The 21,044-nt window shown below is 36.8% G+C and overlaps 1 protein-coding gene across 6 annotated transcripts in view; it reads left to right on the forward strand.

Moving 5' to 3' along the window:
* LOC117215667 (ras-specific guanine nucleotide-releasing factor 1-like) overlaps positions 1–21,044 on the forward strand; it is a 49,869-nt gene that overhangs the window by 5,939 nt on the left and 22,886 nt on the right. For all 6 annotated transcript variants that reach the window (XM_033462052.1, XM_033462095.1, XM_033462059.1 and 3 more), the window contains exon 4: positions 637–753. In XM_033462052.1, coding sequence (XP_033317943.1) covers positions 637–753 — 117 coding nt within the window. The remainder of the gene's footprint in view (positions 1–636; positions 754–21,044) is intronic.

Below are 21,044 nucleotides of genomic sequence, written 5' to 3' on the forward strand. Positions count from 1 at the left end.
ATCCTGTCGAAACTTCGTATTTAAGGGGAAAAATCTGGTTCTTTGAACGAATCGAAGAAATTGTTCGCGTGGAAGTTGTATGCGCGTGCACGTAACGATACAGTTTTCCACGATAACTGGTGATTTAACGTGATAAGTAGCTATACCAGCGTATCCGAAACTAATTAGGAAAATCTGCCTGGCCGAGAAATTTTACTCGTCGCTACTTGAAACTGCTTTTCTTGTATATAATTAATACATATATTAATTTTCCTTTTACGTAGCATCGCTTTTAGGTAAATACAGCTACAAATTTCGTAAAAACAAAATTTTTCGTTTAAATGCAGTTCCACCAATGTTTCCTATCTTTTCCTTTCTTTTTTTTTTTTTTTTTCATTCTTTTCCGTGGTCGTATATTCCGCTTCGTTAAAATGTAACAACAAACATAGTTTTTCGAAGCTTCAACTCGTGTTATCGTATAAGTACTTTTACATTTACCCTGTAGAAACTGTTGCGCGTGCAACATGCAAATGAAATTTTCACGTCATCAGGCAAGCTCTTTTTCCCTCGCTTCGAGAAATAGTCGAAAGTTTGCTTTTAAATTTAATGTCGTTATATTTCGTTCTAGACGTATGACGATGGCTATATATGTTACAGAATTTGCTGTTCTACTATGAAAATGAAAGCTGTTCGAGACCCAGCGGTGTTGTTTTGTTGGAGGGTTGCTACTGCGATCGCCTCATCACCGCCAAAGGCAAAGAGCCAGATAAACAGGTAAGTGTATACCGCTTTTAGTACTTGTGCAGTGTCAGTTCTGTCTACGTGGCTCAGTTACACACGTATTATTCGCAGTGCGAACCTACCTCTCCACATTTTCTTCGAACAATGATTTACAACGCGCTGGGTAATTAATCTCGGTTCTGCACGAGCAAATATGTAGAAGAGTCTTTCGAACATTTTAGCAACGCGTGTCGTTTTTATTTCATTTTCTCCTCGTCTCGCGTTTCTCATAAAAATCTCATATTCGTAATATAGTACGTAAAATTTTCCCTCGTTTTTAAACTGACATGATAGGCAGAGCCGTAACGATATAGTCTCGGATCGACGCCCAACTATCGCAGTGAGAAACTGTGCGCCTAGGTACACGTAGCTAATTCCACTTGTCCTTTTCCTCAAAGTACAGATAATATCGCTGTTCCTTTGAAGATTACCGAGACTGGCTGTCATTATGCTTGAAGCTTAAACCCATGCATTTCGCGTGCACGCACGGAATTGGGGTCAAGTATCGTGCAAAACGAGCCACGTGTAAGTGGAGTACGCTTTTAGAAAAACTCGTGGACGCAAACCCTGGTGCACGAGATTCGGGTTCGCGGCCCTTTGTCATCGCATTAACACGACCTCACTTGTCGACTTGTGCATTCGCGTAGAGTCGATTGAGCAGAGACGATGCGTCGTTGTACAATTTACGCGGGCTTTAGCGTATCAAAATTACGCGTATAACTTCCGATGCACGATTTAACTCGTTTTACGTGATCGGTTGCTTTAAACGGCACTCCTCTAGACTCGTCGAATAATTGCCCAACGATGATAAAATAATCGCGAGAACGATAACATTGGTATTTAGAAAAGAGAGAATTTATAGACAGCTAGGATCGTGGAATCGGTGTCTGGATGCAACGACAAGTCGAACAATGGCCAGACGTGAATAAGTAGCGTACATAGCGCGATCTATAGCAATCACTGAGATAAAGAGCCGTGTTCTCGATAACCTGATATCTGATGACATATCTCTGATAATGTAGGATATTCGTTAATTTTACTGTCTGATAATTTTGGGATAGGCGTTTAAAAGAAATTACGAAAATTCATCGTAACGATATAAAATAAATATATTTCTATAGAAACGAACGTATGCCATTAAGCATCGTGTACCAGAATGATACTTTGCTTTTCGCTATTCCCCAACGTTATCGATGAAAATGCCGTTTTATGGTTGAATTTGTTTAAAGATTAATCTTTCCGCTCACTTTTCACATATCGCGATGGAATTTGCGAATACGTTGCACGATATCTTTTATCTTTACATAAATATACATGTAATGCATAAATTAAATACGATAAAATGTATATGTTGTATTTCTGTAGCGTGAGAATGAATCGGTGAGAATATCAGGTAGGGAGTACGAGCAACCATGAATATTTTGTTTGGCAGATCTCCCTTTGTCACGGTACTACCATCGTGAAAGTACTTTCCGACGGTTGTTTTACAGTACCTTGTTATTTGAAAGTTAGGTTGCGATTTACGAAAAAGGGAGAGTCGCTGCAGAGTATGTTGGAAACTGATTGATACGGTTCGTTTTACGTGACTGTTTTGCATACTGCGTTTCTTCTGTCCATTGTATTTGTTCGGGACAACATTGGAATTTCGAATGCGATTTCGTTGGGTAGTATAGAACAATGTAACGACTGTTTCTTCTCTCGTGCCATCGTAAGAAATAAACGAGAGGTCATTGTTGACAGAAAGTTGGAAAGCATTGTCTCTGTTCGAGGAACGTAATAAATTTTGCAAAGACTCGATTAATCTTGAACAAGTTGTTGCCGATTATTAAAACGCAATCTTCGTCTTTAAATTGTGTTAATAATTTATAAGGCAGCTAGTTCACGCTATTACGATAGGGACGTTTATTCGATAATTCTTTCATTATTAAATAATTTCTTCGTTATTAAATAATTCTCTCGTTATAAAATAATTCTTTGATTATTCACGTTTATGTTCCCATATTTATCAAGGACGAAAGAGTAAACAGTACGAAAAAAGCTTGTTACCGTCAAAGTTACATATTTATTTTCATTTATACCGGATAAAGCACTCTCTGGCTACGCGCTTATGATTGTAAACTAATTGCACATGACGTATTAATGCGTAAGCCGATCTATCGATTTATTCAAAGGTCGCTCGACCTCACCAGGTCAATCCTTTTTTTATTTTCCTTTTTCGACATGCGTTGTACAATATTTTCATCTTCAAAGAACGATTACGAACTTAGCGAATCTCTCGCGACGCTTATCATCACACCGTTGTTACACTTTTTATACCGTTTCGTGTGCACGTACCTATTTGCATATCGTACGGTTTAAAGTTCATATCCTATATTTTTACAGCTACTGACATGATACAATTTAATTATAATTGGCAATATTTCGCGTAAAATTTACCAGCTAAATAACCAGACTGCTATATAATAACTGTTCTTTATTAAATCGACCACTCGTCGTATCAATTACTTTATCGCGAGATCGTCGTAAGAACGAAAATCTAACGATACTTTATGAGAATTAATTAATTAAGCAACTGTGCTGGAATTATATTTGCTTGATGTCATTCGCTCTACGATAACTGTACGCGAGTAGAATATTTGGAAAAAAGTCGTACCGCCATGCAAAAAGCGAAACGAAACAGTCGACATATTTACGATCTTTTATCGTCACGACAAATGTCGCTTAACTTGCTCAAATAATCAACGTATCTCCGAGTTTGAGTCGGCGAACAAACGGTTCCTTCCCTAACTGTAACGCAACACCTGTTTGACTGTTAACCATTCTCATGACTGAGCTATCGAATTCCTGGAACAGCGTTCTTCCAGTTCAATAGTAATTTAACTTCAATGCATCTGTGATGATAATCACAACAGGGACGGGACTTCTCGTTGCTTCCTGACGCAACTCTGAAAGAAAACTCCCTTTTCAAAGAATAAAATATTAAGGGAATAACTTGCCTCGATGTACAATGTACATACATATGTATGCATATACCATGATCGTTGCCTTCAACCACTAGAGATCGAAGTGTAAATTAATCTCTCACCTCAAACAAGTCCGTTTCGAGGTGGAAAAAGTTTGAAGGGTGCTACTGCTGGGCGATAATTGAAAACACAGATTCAATTTCTGACGAAATTCTATTCCGAACAAAGTTTGAAACGTTTTAAGGTTTCAGAGTTTGATTCCGCGAACTGCTTCGAATTGACATTGGATTTTTAACGCTATTTAGTAGTCCTTTTTTGGTTGTTGTAGTCGTCGTGTGTTGCACAGAGGCAAAGTCTCTTGTAGTAATTTTTTTTTTGTAGAGAATATTTTAAAGCTAATTCTTATGAAATATCGCCGTTGTTAGATGATCTAAGCTAAAAACTTTCGCCGATCTATCGATCCATGTATTTCATATCAGTGGAGAAGCTATGGCAAACAAGTTGCACTTCGTTTGATTATTAAATTAAATTGAACAACTTTGAACAAACAAGTTCCATTCCAAGCATCGATCAACTCATCTGCATTTTAAACTGCAAAGTGAACACGTATTTGCGAATAAAACAAATGATCAATTTTTAACGTGTGACACGAAGAAATTAACGTCGACTTGGCAACAATTTCATATAAAAGTAGAGAGCCGTTATATGTACCTACGGTAAAGGAAACAAACGTCACTCAACTAATGGCTAACGGGATATATTTTAACGATAATTAATAGCAGCAGAAACCGATGTAAATTGAGGATGTAAAATATTGGGATGGGATACGAGAACCGTAACGAACATTAACGCGGTGTCATGGAATAAAAGGAGATGACGAAGGTTGTAAAATTCATGAAATGAAATACGACGAACGAACAGACGCAGAGTAACAGTGGAAATTGGTAAATTATTTTGCGATTGTCGAGCAAAGTACCAGGCAATGATTTTTGCTTCGACATGTAGAAATGTGAAAATTTCAAAAATGTAGGTGTACGTGCTCGTGGTGTGTGTGTGTGAGAAAAAAGAGAAATAATTCAGAAAGAAGATACGGCAACGGTCTTTGTCCAACCATAAGCAGCATCTATTTAATAGATCGTTTTATTTCCATAAATCTCTTCGAAGCTCTTTGATCGAACTGGAATTACCACTTAGTTTAGCGTTGGTGTGCGCAAATTCCGTTTGCACGACGAGCTTTGAGAGGTTCCTTTCAAACGGAGGATCCTCGCATCCTCCACTGAGAAATCAATTGCAGCCGTTAGCCTTGACGTGACGAGCGTACACGAAACAATGACTACGGCGAACATCGTCGTTCTTACGTCGAAGTGCTCGTCCCGTTTTAGCGTACCATTGTCTCACGGCTAGCATTGTCTCCGTTTTACTTAGTCTCGAAAGGTGATTGAAACTACTCTCTCGGTTTCGTCTTCATCTTTCTATCCTGGCTGTAACGTTTGCGATGGAATCGGAATGGATATCGCGCGTTTCCTTCGAATCGCGAGATCTGACGATTTATAGTTTAAACACTGGAATCTTTGTTCTTCGCAGAACAGGGTTTCATACTCTTCATCGATACATCTTTATTGTATGTTAATAGCAGTTTCAATAGCAGCAAATACCAACGAAAATTGTACGTGGAACCTCCCTTGTTTTGAATTCAGCGATTATGTAGCCTATTACCATATATACATAGTTTTGCGTAAATTCTGTTCGTAAATGAGCTCGTTATTTGTCCGAGTATTTATACAGAGTTTACAACAACTTTGTTAACGAGTTTAGATTCTATCGGTGGTTAATACGACCTCCTATCGAGACAACCTATCAAATTTTCGAATTGCGAACCTCGGTTACAATGGCGTTCAGAAGTTGCTGGCTTCAAGATTAAAGTAGAGAAACGAGAGTAACAGAATGGCAATAATCGATTGATATAATATCAGCTGACCTACTCTCTATACGATCCGTCTAATATCTCTTTTAATAACTGCATTGTATTCGGATTGCGATGCTGTTTACTATACGTTTAATTCCGTCTCTACGTGACGCTGCAAAACACAGTTGTCCGCATCTCCACTCTGTATTTATCCTTGGAGCGCAAATTAATTAAACGTCTGCTCGAAAGCAGCTGCCGCAAGACCCACAAAACCCGAGGAAAAGGTTTGTGAAAAAATTGCGAAACAAAAATACAGCTGCTTTGGCAGTGGATGGCCTTCTTTGTTTCGCGCTGCTGTACAAGTTCTATCAGCGACTTACTCTCCGTCTTGTACATCGGATCTAAAACTTGTCTTCTATTATACTTCGTTAACGTCGGCTGTCCTTTCGACGCACGAATATTATACCAGAGAATTATGAGCTTGTTTTTATTCTCGTCCATTTGCTGTTTCGTTCGATCTGATGGAAATCAAGTTACGCCTGATGCGCAACTGTGCGTTTGGATGCGCTAAAATGTTAAATGAAATTTAATATTCATCGGTGTTTCTTGCAGTAGCATCGGTAAAAATCACTTTTACAACTGGTTCATGAATAAGTATACGCGAGCATATTTGAATCGATAGCGATGGAATTAATTTTACGTGGCTGATAAATAGCATTATTATTCGTTGATACGATAAATGAAAATTTCATAAATATTGTATCAACTTCGTTGTTGATAATAGTCGATAGTCGGAAAGCAGTGGAAAAAGGTGTGTAAAACATCGGTAGACGCGGATGGATTTTCTTTCGCGATGCCGTATTTATCGAGGACGACGCTGTAAATATCGGCAGATAACTCGATCAACCAAGCTGATGACCTCGATACGTGGAATTTATGAGGCACTATGGAACAGGTACCAATAACAAAAATTAACCAATATTCTCTTTGTAGACATTTTGAAAAATGTACTATGTATTTTGTAACGATACTTTCGTTCCTCATTTTATGACAATAAGTTTAGTAACTTCCTATGCTGTAAGAACAGGAGATATCCGGCGCTCGTTTTGGGTACTTTTATTTGTTTTATAAATATGTATTTTTACGTATTTTAATTTTTACGAAGATTTCAAGTGAATGATCGAGCAATAATCGAATCGTGTTAGAAAAATACCTTTCAATCGTCAGTGTTTGATTTAACCGTGGAACTTTAAATATTTTTAATAACAACGACAGCGTCTTGGTATCTGCATCTATTTCATTCGTTTATTAATTATTCGCTAGGAATCTAATATTCAGAAGCAAGTAATGGAGAGAAAAGGAGAGAGGAAGGAGGAGAATAACGAGTTTCTCGTCTCATGGTCTACTCGTGAATCCATCGGTAAGACTGGCAGGCTTTTGTTTCAGAAGCTGAGCTGGCAAAAGCTAGATCAAATAATCGTGCATACATATTTGATACAGACATATTTTGTATGAACGAAGTATTATAGTTTTAATGTACATCCCTTTGGCGGCGAGTGTACTCGGTATAATATAGTCACTAACTACTCGCTATAAAGGCGACTATACAGGGTGGTTGGTAACTGGTGGTACAAGCGGAAAGGGGGTGATTCTATGCGAAAAAAGAAGTCGAAAATATAGAATAAAAATTTGTCGTTTGAGGCTTTGTTTTCGAGAAAATCGACTTTGAATTTTCGCTCGGTACGCGTGCACTTTATCACGTCTCGTTATAACGGATCTCACTGTAGATCGTTGTCTCGATGGAAAAATTAAAAAAAAAATAAAACAAATTTTTATTCTATATTTTCGACTTCTTTTTTCGCGTAGAATCACCCCCTTTCCGCTTGTATCATCAGTTACCAACCACCCTGTATATCTGTGTTAGAAATACGTGATTCGTAAAGATTATTTCACGGATACCAAAAAAAGTTAAAAAAATACCGAGACCCGAGCATATACACACATTACGTACATATATGTACATAATACATATATACATAAACATCGGAAAAATTATTCTTTTAAAAGCAGTAGAGAAACAGACATATGGTACATACATATTGATACCGACTTTGAGTGATTTCCACATTTTATAAATTGTCCCTTCGTTTGTATGAATTCGCGAGTACCGTACCATGTGAATACACGATCTTTTTAATAAATGATGCTCTTCGACGATTGACGTGGGATGAATATTTTCATTTGATCGTGTCGCGGCGCTGAAGATACGGAGATACGTATTTTCGATCAAAAGAGATTGCTTTCTGAAATTCACAAACAGCGGAACAATTTCTGCTAAAACGAACAACTTTTTCTAGAAGAAAACGGCTTCTCGTCAACGGTATAATTTAATTATTGTAGACGTAATTTTAATATATCTCCTCGATATCTCGTATCTATCTTTATAATACAACATATTATATTATACAACATATTATAATATAACATATAATACGTATTTTTTATTATATTTCAGCGCGTAATTGATCTTCTCTACGGGTCACGATAGCTATAGTTACCGCATGTTATAGACAGATATAAATGTGTTTCATAGTTTCAGAAATCTTAAAGTACAGATAATTATGATATACAACTTATTCGTGAATAAACAAAGGACGGTATTCATGAATAAACAAAAGGCGGTATTCGTGTTGTTTATTTAATATTCCGTTTGCGGATTCACGATCGTTAGCCTATTTAGTATTCACAAAGAGGAAAGGCAATTATTTCCATCTTGCAATGTCACGTACCGTAAAATGTATTTGTTTGCTGTTCGCAAAGCTACTTTTTATAGAGTGGAGCAGCTTACGTTATTGAATGATAACTAGAGTAATAAATGAACAGTTTCTACTGGCAATGATTTCATTACAGTTCATACGTTCATACGTGAAATTGCTGGCAATTAAAATATAAAAATTTTACATCGTACCATTTGATTTTTACGTCGCTCTCCGAACACGTTTGTTTTTTTTTATTCTGCCTTTGAATTGCTTCTCTGACTTAATCGAGCGATTCAATCAATTTCATTTAAAACATTAATTCAAGCATTCGCAAAATATGGAAACTATATGTAAGCTTATATTTTAGACATAATAATCACGCTAACAATATAAATATGCAAACAACAGCTCGTCAGCAAGCTTACCGTTGCTAATAACAATGCGTGTGGATATCGATCGTCCTTTCGAAGCGGTGCAAAAGGAAGTCGGTAACAATTTTTTATTTTTAAATATCGAAAGTGCAGGGAAAGTATATCAAGATATTAGATTTCTCATGAAAGTCGCCGATATTAATAAGTAAATTTTATTGCTATTTCATCGCCTGACAAATAACATTTTGAAACGCCTTAAGAAATACGAACGATAAATACTCTTTTAAATCATATTTGTGAATTATTTATCGCCATATAAATATATATATATACATATAGCAGGATGAGAACAAGAGTAAATATATATTTACACGGATTTCCTATTATATACGTATTTGGGATAAAAAGCGATACCTGTTTCATACAAACTTTATAGAACAATAAATTTGTCGGGACTGTGACGCGCGTTCAACCTCACTGGCTGAAAAAATTCCTCTATCGATCTTGGAGCAATACCTTTCCTATCCGTCCTTATAAGATACATAGATATAACCATTGGATAGCGAATGCGGATACCGCGAAAATGTATCACGTATGCACAGGCGCCGCAGCGTTCTCATACGATGCTCAGAAATTTTACATCAGGGGAAAATCGATAGATTTCGTTAAAGCGATACTATTGCGTTCCTACGAAGAAAATTATGGTAGTGGTCGCACTCGACGAATGGATAATCGGAATACTCGTTGCCGAAACTATTTTGCAAAGATTTTCCATCTGTCTGTGTTCTATATTTATGCTTAGAAAGTTGTCGTGTTACTTTCCTTGGTTTAGTAACAACGCTTCTGACTGTAGTCAATCTGCTAAGTTCCAGCATGGGTTCGAACGATTGCCTGGCTGTTGTTCGAGAAATTTGTTCCGCATCTGTTATGGTTGTTACACACGACAGATGGAAACGGGACAATCGATGGTTTTACGATTTACCTTTGACCTTACGCTCAGTAAACTTTCTATATAAAAACAGATGAAATGGAAAAAGATTCCGTACAGGTTGCTACTTTTCATACGCAGGTATCTCTCTTCGATCATGCGTGAAATTTCATTGTTACCGTGTCACGAACAGAGCTTCTTGTATCGTTCCGTATAGCTTGCTTCTTGATCCTAGTAGCCGAAGAATCTCGAACTCGCGACGAATGGGATTTAGTTTCACCATAGTTTGCGATAATTACACCTTGTGTTATTTGTCGTTTGCTTTCGAATTGCCTTTTGTCAAAATAGGCTTTTCTTTTTCATTTTGTAGTTTTAGAACGTTGGCAAACGAACGAAAGGAAAAATTTGTCCCGTTTGTAAAATTGACCGATTAACTTAAAAAGCTTTCTAACGTGTTTAACTTATCCCTTGGTTTATATCGCGGAAGCTGACCTAATTGGCAAATCAGCGACGCTGTTAGCCTGTGGACAGTCCAGCTAGTTTGGCAAGATATCTGGAAAGTCAGCTAAATGGAGGTGCGGGTCGCAAGCCAAGAGGCAGAGTTCCATGTCCATTGATTACCAATGCGCCAGGGTACAAATTTATGACACACGGTTCTTGTTATTATCGAGCGACTGCCTAATAATAATTTATCTGGCAGACCATAAAGCGTATAATTAGGACTGCACTTGTGACCTCGGTGAGAGTAAAGATTACAAAATTCACGAAAACATTAAATAGTTTATTTGCGTTTGGAAGAACGTTTAATTTGCTATCGAGATTATTATCGTTATTATTATTATTTAGTCGCATTGCAGACTTTGTAGAGTTACACGCTATTGCATTTCGTGATATTTGCATATTTATTTACTTCAATAGCCATCGCCAACTAATGTAAATATAATATCTGCTGTTTACGTAATAAGTTCTAATAAGTTCGATGAACTGTTAACGTTCAAAAGCAATATTATTATGTTAATATGATAACGTTTTGAAATATTGAAGTCCACTGCAAAATTGCTACAAATTGAAATTGATTCGAACGTTATATATATATATATATATATATATATATATGAAGTCTATAAAAAATACCATGAGATAAATAAATTAGATGGATGAGAATCATTATACGATATTACTATACGCGGATAGAAACATCGTAATAAAAATATGAAACGTGAAAATTTAATACGGCTTCTTCCTCCATTTTGATATAAAATTTCTCTGTTCTGCTATCTTCTTTCTTTTAAAAATATAAGGTCTACTCGCATAAATGGTAGTATAAAAGAAAGCAGTATAAAAAGAACTCAAAATCACTGTATCGATAGGAAAGATAAATATAAAGAACGTGGCGTCGTGTACTACAATGCACTTGAAAAATATTGCCTTTTAAGTAATAAATCCAGCGTTTATAATAATAATAGTATTAATCGTGACGTACGATATTTCTTTAATTCGAAGAAACTAACAATTTGGGAAAACCGAAATAATTAAATTGCTTGATTAAATCTACCTAATACCTTTATGGGAAACGTATCGTATATCAACGTTGTATAGAGTGTAGTATCGAACCGAAGCCAGCTGTGGTGTCACTGGGAAAACTATAGCCAACCTAATGAAAATTTTGCTGAAATTTCGTTCCAAAATTCCTAATTAATTAAACTTGTCGCAAATTCTGTCATTACAAAGTTACGAATAAACAGCGAATGATATTAATTGTTGTGCAGTCAGGCAGAAGTCAAATTATTACGGACGAATAATTATAGTTTATATGGTATATGATGAATATGATTTGTAATAGATTTAGTTAGCATCTGCCACAATATACGAAGTTTCAGTTTCCATTATAAAACAAAAACTTTGAGTCGTTCAATTACCATAAGACGTTTTTCAATGCTGCAGTTTTACTTTTTACAATAACGCAGCATTATTCTTCGCGATACTATTTGTTGTGTTTTGCTTTTAATATTTTAATTAAAACTCTCGAGTTTCTAAAGCAATATTCTTTCAACGTTAAGGTTACTGCTTTTCTTAATTTATATCTTATCAAAAGTTTGTACGCGCGCGCACGAATAGAAGGTACTTCTTTATTAACTCTTGATTGTAATACTAAAGGTTGTTCGAAAAGACAACGTTATTAAACAAGTAGATTTATATATTTCATCTTTTTCATTTTAAACATTAATTCGCGCAACTTAATCGAACGATCAAAGAGGAAGGAAAATTGCTGTGCAAAGTGGTGTAACGTCGTTTCCGCTTCTATCAAACTATTAATTTTATCATATCGATTGATATTAATTTGATTTAATATTATGTTCCCAGCCACGAACGTATGGAAAAATACAACTTCGGAGGAAAATCATTAAAAAAAGAAGCAAAAATTCGGTGACTGGACGCAACGAAATAATTTTTTTTTCGACGCGATAACGGAAAATAATTTGTATGGAAAAATGGTGGATAGAGGCGAGGTCGAATTAACGGGGATAGATCAAGTTACTTTTAACTTGCCAGTTATTCGTCGTATCTAGCTGTTACATTTCGTTATGTATGAAAACAGCCGAATATATGTTGTAAATACTGTTCTGTTATATAAATATCGAAATATCCACAAATTTCTTACGACATAATCGTTAAATTGCATAGAAAGTATAATGTGAAAACCATGTCACGCGGTGAAAATAATAGAAGAAGGGTTAAAGGTGATGGCCTGTAATACGTTTTAAGAGCACACTGTACACGTAAAAGTACGCTCAATTTAGACTTTTCTCGCATGTTTTACTTCTTACTTGTTTCTTCGTGGCGTTTAATACGCTTTTTTACGCTATTATTTAACCACTGGCATCGAGCAGTATATAAATATTTCAGCATCAAATAAATAATACGTAACATATTCACGAAAACAACGTACTATCGGTATATTTCTTTAAAATTTATTTTTACATGTAATTTGATTTGTAGAAGAAATCGGACAAACTAATTTCTTCACAGTTGCAATTTGCAACATAAATAGAATCGATCGGCGTTGATCGAATATTTTATCCTTTCTTTTTTGCAGACTTTTAAGTCGTTGAAATATTTCGTATACATATACATGTATCTTTTTAATTATATATAGACACTTGTTCTCAAGTATTATGCTCCAGAAATATCACCTTTAATAAAACCCTTAAGATTGAGGGAAAAATTATACTTAGATTCGTATTGATGTAAAAATATATTAGTAAGATAAAGGGATAAAAATATTGAAAGGAGGGTTCGTGTTCGTTGGCAGAATTAATTTCGTACGTTTTGTTGTAACCGTTTGGTTAAATAATTACTATTCTTCTCTCCTTTGTTTTTCTCTTGTTGCTTGCAGCCACGGATATGTTATTTTAATATAGGTTCTCTCGACTCTCAAACGCTACATCTAAATTGGACGTGAAATTTGGTGGTAAATGTGAAACTATTGATCCGAGTAATGAAAATATTTTTATATCGTTTACGTTTAATATGAAATGTTGCTGGGTTTCGAGGTATTGGAATCTGGTTGTCGTAGCGTAGACCAGGTCGAGAAATTTATTTCTACGTTTTATAGAAAATAAGTCCAATATCTTGAAACCGTTCGTGCATTTATATAATAACTTGGTAAGAATTTCGTTTCCTACGCGCAAACATTCTGATCCGCTTGACAAATATTCGCGTTTCGTTCCGAGGCTGAACATACGCGGAAAACGTTTCTAATAAAATTATTATAAATCAATTAACATCGTTGGAAAGTATTTTCATGGGAAAAAACGAACGATCGTGAAACATTTAAAATTTATAATGCATTTACAACGAACGAATAAGTTGGGAATAATAACGCAGGGATAAACGACGCTTATCCAGTATGGTTTCAGTCGATCGACGACAATTGTATCGCGAATACCGTATACATAGTCGCTTAATTAAAATTCGCATCTTCCTACGCACGAATATCGTGGCAAGGAATTTGAATCGCATTGAATACCTGCCACTTGTCCACGTCGAAATTCTCACTCGTATACAATTTCAATTTCCACGCGGTTCGTATCCTCAGATGCATCGGATCGCGTTTTAACGCTCGATATCGAATGAATGCGAGTCGCGAATTGTATTATGCGTTTCAATCTCGCAACCATTAATCCGATTCGCTTCTATTATATGGCGGATATTTTACGAAACAGAGTGAACGGTATCCGTTTTTGATTCGCGTATGCGAATTAATCGTAGGTATAGTTTTTCTCTGGCTGTTGCTATTTCAATAGAACCTTTGATAAAATTGTGTAACAGAGAAACGAACGTATCCGATTTTTCCGTGTGTTTTGCCCGATGTAATCCATATGGGATGAGTCGTGAAATTGAAAGAGATCGTATCACTCGTTTTTATGGAAATAGAACAAATGATAGAAGAGGAAACGTCGTGCTGCTGAAATAGGTTATTAGCTACTCGGATGACTCTGTTGACGTATAATTTTACGATCCATCGCGAAGCTCGATCTATTTGAAAAAGATTTAGCGGCTTGTAATACGATATCAGAATTGCTGAAGTTCACGAGAGGAATTTAACGTTCGAGCGCAATCTGTCGCTAAAGCTTTTTTTGTGGTTTACAATTCGATAGGATTATACGAGAAAGTTGAAAGTAAACATCCCAAGTTCGATATCGAATACCTCAAGTGCCTTTGCGTTCGACAAAGCGATCTTTGTCGTCGACTTCATAATTTATTCGCGGATTATCGGGATATAAAGCGTTTGAAATTTTCATCAAGAAACGACTTACGATATTTGGAAAGGAATCTTACGCTACGATATTTTCCAATTACACGGTTTAAATTTCTGATTTATCTAATGGACGATCCTTTAGAAACGCACGTATTCTCACCTTTTATTCGGTGCCGCAAAAAAAAAAAGAAAAAAATACGAAAAAACGTAGAAAATCAACGTGCCTCGAGTCCAATCGCATCGCTGTAAAATTTGTAGCGGTTCTCTAGTCAGATATATCCTTAAATCACTACGAAATTCTAGATTCTCAATAAAGTTCTGTTTTTATGAACCAAGGCCGGCATATTATGCCGCTAAAGCAGCTCGTTTCATTCCCTCTTGTTCACGTTCCTTTCATTTCTTTTTCTCGGTCTGTTACTCGCTTCCCTCTGCTTTTTGCTTGCTTTATATTTCATGCGCGCTGCCTGCGTTTCCCTCTGGTTTTCCCTTGTTCGCTCGTTTCTTCGTGTGCAATGCCGGCCCGAGAGGCCACGGAAGCGTAGTGCCAGTCGGCGTAGCATCAGAAGGGATAAATCGATTTTGTTTCGAGCTAAAAATAAGCTTCTCATGGGAGCTCATCTCGCGAAACTGGCGCGCAGTTTCTTCACTTACGCTTATCTCTTATCACACCTACAGGACGTCAGGGATCATCAAGGTGTTCGTATCAGCCGCAACCGGTCAATAGTTTCCTCCTGTCCGCGGACTCGCACACCCAAGGATTACGATACAAACCGGTTCTCAATTTCTCTCGGGAATCTCGTTTAATAACCGCGGATTAACCGATCACTTGTACCGTGCACCGTCTTCAATAATCAGTTGCTTGTTAATACGCCGATTACGTAAACCGCACGATTTTATCACGCTATCTCGTGCTTCAACGCTAGTATTTGCCTAACAGTTTGTCACGTATGTAGATGTTGGTCTTCTTCGATTAAACAATCGAAGTTTACCCTTTGAAAACTCATAATCGACGCGACTTGAGAAAACTTTTAGATTGTCAAACTTTCTTTGCCAGATAAAAATAACACGCGCTTTTAATATCACCGAACGAACTAACGATTTCCATTATCTTCCACGGATTCTTCGTTTCTACCGTGTCATCTTCAATAAGAATAGAAATGAAATACAGAAATAGATGACGACACACAAAGATGTTAACTTAAACTGTTTGCAAAAGGTGAATGGCGGTTTATAAAATACGAACAATCTTTTTGATATTCCACGGATTGCGTATACGCAGCGATTGCTATTATAAATTACACTCCGCGTGTAAAATAAAAGCTTGGAAATTTTATCGTATCTGCTTGGCAACGTGGATATAGTCGTTTATTTCGTAAGTTTGCATTCGGTTAACTCTTGCGGCGGTAACAAAGAGAAAATTGCTTCACTCGCGGAATTCCACTAATACGTATCATGTAACGAAGGAAATAATCTGCATAAATTAATTTTATATCGAAGCGGTTTAGTAGACGTTTATTACAGAAGCTTTAAACGGCATAACATTGAGCGGCGTTCCGTAAGTCGTTGCAATTGTGGCTACGGTACAATTCTACGAATGAGAGAAGTTCTGTAGTTTAGTTTCTAATTAAGTATACATTATCGTCGTTAATTTACCACCGTTGCCGAAATGCATCTGCTAATTGGTAGCTAATAATTATGTAATCTTCTCTTCTACTCATCTACTTATCTCTCTTCGCATATTTTCTTCGTTGAATCATCGAATTCGAGAAAGCTTTTTCTCTTCCGATAAGAAATCGAGGATGGAATCAGGCACGACGCGACGCCCCCGCTAAATTTATGACTGACGCAATATGCGTAGAAAATATAGGTATAATCGTACATCTTAAAAAATATTTTAAGCACGAAAATAACATTTCACGTGCTCCTTTGTGACAGATTATGAAAAGGTTATAAATAGTAACGGTGTATATGAAACCGGCAATGGCGTTGTTTTTCACAAGAGAATTTTCAAGTGACAAAGGCTTACAACAGGTCACGGGATATTTTTAGTGCTCGGTGAAGTTATTCCAAAGAAAATAAAAGTGCTGTAATACCCTTGAATATTATTATCGATTAATAATTATTATTGAATAAAAAAAGAACCACTAGCGCGATATTCTTCGTAAATAAAATTCACATAGTTAATTCGTTCCTTTTGCCGCAGATTAACTTCTCCATTGTTCGTTTTTCATTGAAAAATTTCAAGCGAATCCTCGTCAAATCGTTTATCCGTTTTAACGTGAACGATGCAAGTTGATAGATCGTTACGAACGAATTGATAAAACTGTAACTCGGTATCGAAGCCGAATCAACCGACGCCTGTGGTACAGCGAGACATCTTCTTCAGGCATCTTCAAGCTCGTCTCAAGACATCAAAAGCAAAGGCAAGGCACTTTCAGCGGTATCAAGAGCTCTTCCATCGAAACGTTTACTGTTAATCCGCTTTGTTTCAATTTCCTTCGTATATTATGCCAGGTAGATTAGAGGTGTACGTATTGGTAATTCCGTATTCGGATCGATAATGATAAGTGGCATCGGCAATCCCCGTGAAACGCGAACGTCTCAAAGCCGATGTGGCTTCATAACGTCGATTAACTTATTCCCCTGTGACTTTCTGCTTAACAACGGACGATGCATCGGCATGTGAATCGAGTCCCGGATAGTATTAGCGTTTCTAGTTTCTACCGAACCATCTTGTTAGTATTCATTGTTTCGTGACGTGGTGCTGTTATGCTCGACGACGTGATCATCGATTCGATGCGCATCGAAATGTTTCGATAAACGCAACGCACTACAACGTACTAAATTAATTATATCGATTAATTCGTTTCTCGTGTACAAGCAGATATAATTCTTAGAAAATTACCATACGTTATATCGATAAATCACCGACACGTACGAATCCTATTGAAATTTTCGTTTTCACGAAATATTTACGTTACCAGAATTTCGGACATATAGCGCAGATCTATTTTTCCAGGAAAACACACGCACACATGGAATTTTTAAATATAACTAATTTAACTTATTTATAATTTATAATTCGTTGAAGTAGGAATAATTAAGCGAAAAACGAAAAGTTTGTTTGACAGTTGCTTCGTAAAATTCAACGTTATTCGCCAATGTATTCGAAGCGAAATGCGTACTTCGTTAATTTCTTTGATCATTTCCAACGTTTTTCGCTCGTTTAATGGCTTTCAACGAAGCGATTATCCATGAACTGTCTTTCTTGTCTTTTTGCGCTATCTGTAATTTCAGTTTGCCCAGTATCTTCGTAAAAAAGGAAAAAGAAAATAGAAAAAGAAACGATCGTTGGGATTAAACGTTTGCAAGCGTTTCTATAAAACGTTGATTTTGCGTAAACCGTCTAAATCTTTCATAAAGATATTTCATTTGTTTCAATATTTCGAACCTGTATGTTATCGATTTGTATTCGCGACTACGAATTCATATATTTTCTATTAGGTTGCCCGGAAAGTGTCTTTCTTTTACAGACACGTCTTTTACAACGACGCATCTTTATACAAACATGAAACCTAATCTATCAAACGTTGTGATCTTTATCTTGACGGAACAAAATGGATCATACGTAATTCGATAAAATAATATAAAACGAAAACGAAAGAAACTTTTCGGACGACCTAATGTTTATACATTATTATTATTATTTTACATTAGATACATGTACGTTACCATTATTTTTCATACATACTTGAGTGTATTTGTTTGAAATGGACATATATTCAATTAGCACGGATAATGTTTCCATTTATGCGAAGAATGAAAGATTCGGTCGATGTGTTTAACGTTTCCTATATTGGACGTCGTAACGTAACAGTTTATCGATTAGAAATACATTTTCATATTAATTAGTATCATGCGTTATAAACGATTTTCATTTGCATCTCGAAAGTTTGTCATTGAAATCGACGTTTGAACACGATTTCTATGTCATCGAAGCGTAATAACGTGCAGAAATTAACGCGCGCTAATTTACGTAATTCACACAATACGCAGAGTAATTTTGCGCGAAATGTTCCAAGTGAATATCATCCGAACGAAACAGGATATAGAAACACGGTGTTTCGAAACTTTCATACGTTCCTAAAGACTATGTTTCGCGGAATGTGAAATATTTCTACACCGAAATAACTCGCATTGATTCGTTTGCCTATACAAGAGCACAAAACAAATTGCTCCAAGCCAGTGAAATTATTCGCAGTACTTTTCCCTCGACTTTAGATCTGAAAATAAATTGACGTGTCCTACGTGTTTCATTTTCCCTGCTATAATGATAAATGCGTACTGTTCCACGTTTCACGTGTACACACAGTATGTCACCAAGTATGTGCGCGCAGGATTAACGATACTCGCTGTAATATCTACGATTTCGATCGTTACGTTAGAGCGAGAAAAATTAAGCGTGCAGGGAATAGAGGAAAAGATTCGTCGGACGATTCATCGATACCGACACTCGTCCTACGTCTGACCAAAGCTAATCTCTTCTACTTGAAACGACCAGATGCTTCCTTGTCGTTTCGCTGATTTTCTTTCGATTAATAGACGTTGAGATTAAGCAAGCCGTGGCGATATAAGTAAACGATTCATCTTGAAAAAAACTCGCACGATATTCCTTTCAGCGGGTACCTTGGTTCATTCGTGGCAGAACTCGTCTCCGCAGCATCCATTCTTTATATCGTCGGCATAAACAACGTCCCTAGGAAGTTGTTCTTTCCACCAGCTAGGCGGTGGACAGGGAGCTGTTTTCCTTCTCGCTTCCGTTAAATATTTACAGTCGACGTCCGTTCCAATTTCATCCGGCTGTAAGAGTGGCTGGCCCGTATCTGGATTTGTACTTCGTTCACTATACTTCTGTATTTGTTCAGTCGGATTCGACGGCTGAAAAGGTACGATTAGTTCATCGAGACGGAAAACTGCTGCCCCTACGTATCGCTGCCTCGTCCGCTTCCGATTTTCTTCGATTCCAATACACGTAGGAGAAGATAACGCCTGGCCGATATTTCGTAGTTTAAAAACAGGAAAACGTATGCTGTGAAATCTGTGCTGGATTTAGTACGCGCCAGATTAAAACACATCGAACGAAGCTGATAGTTTGTATTTTTATTTCCACGTATCGTCCACGTAAAATCTGTTTTCGTCGCTGTACTTTCCTCGTTCTTTTTATTTGTCGAGTTGCGTTTCGTGGTTGTCCAAGCGGCGGTGAAAAAAGAATACAGTATTTTCGTTGGAATCTGGAGTACCCTTCGCGCATGAATTTAAATTAGGCACAGAAACACGCTGAAATATTAATCTGGAAATGCTCGCGAAAATTTTATGAACGAAACACCGCTGGTTAGAAAAATATTTCACGATTCGAGAAAGTGTTCTCAGAACCTATGCGTAAAAGGAATAATCCGTTATCATTGTTTCTAATGCTCGAAAGAAATAATAATAAAAGCATTGTCATATCGTGAGATTAATTATTTCGTCTTTTTCGTCATTAAGAGACAGGGAAGGTGTCCCTTTATAATTGGCCAGGGATTTAGCTCGTTTTGTTCGCGAGTTAATTCTGGCTGCCTGTCATAGGTAACGAGATACTCGCACAGCTAGCAATCAAAGTAATCACTTTTTCTTGTAAAGTGGATACAGACGATCCAGCAGGTAGGTACCTTCCGCTATCGAGTTTCTTCAGATCTGATTCGTTTTGTGACAATTTCTGACTTCGTCGGATGGAGAAATTAAACATTTCAAACAACATGGTCAGGTCATGTAATAATCGATGAAAGGTATAGTCTTGTTTAATGGCATTGAGCAACGAATGCCATACGATCGGATATCGAATAATTAAAAATTATCCGCTCAAGGGAACAAAGGTTTTTGTATCCACGATAAAACTTGTTGCTGATGCGCTTTGTAGGATAATTTTATTAGAAAAGTCATAGCCGGGGAACATTTTTCAGAGAAAATAAAGCGTTTAACGTTAATACCCTTAATAATAATCCTTCACCGAGAACAGACGATATTCGCGAAAGAATTTTGCCACACTTTGCGTTCTTACTAATATTTTTAATGCAATTAGAAGTTGAACGATATTATAAAAGTTGGACGAATTCAACGTTGTGAAAAGAGCGATAATTCGAGAACTATTTTCTCGTACCAACATACGACATGTGCGCAGAACGTAATTAGGCGAATGAAAAGATAACGAAACAAGCAGAACCACGCGAATTAGGCTAACAAATGAGAAAGGTAGGATAGAAACACAGAATGGCCTTGTCCGCATATCCCCTGCAGAGTATCAAAGTTAAAGGGAGTGGTTGGAGGCTGACTTTAATCCACGTTGGCCAAAGGAACATTAATTCCCTAGCGATGATTACTATTAATAGTCTCTCTTTCGTCGAAACGACAGTATACCTATTCGCATATTCGCGCGTTGTTTGTCGTGAATTTCGATCGAATCGCGACCTCACAGTTTAGCCAAGTTTCGAAAGATGCTGTACATGACATTTACAATTCCTCGTATATTTGATTAGTAAATTGGTGGATATATCACGCGT

Source organism: Bombus bifarius, unplaced genomic scaffold (genome assembly GCF_011952205.1).
Source record: "Bombus bifarius isolate JDL3187 unplaced genomic scaffold, Bbif_JDL3187 scf7180000007973, whole genome shotgun sequence".
Taxonomy (NCBI): domain Eukaryota; kingdom Metazoa; phylum Arthropoda; class Insecta; order Hymenoptera; family Apidae; genus Bombus; species Bombus bifarius.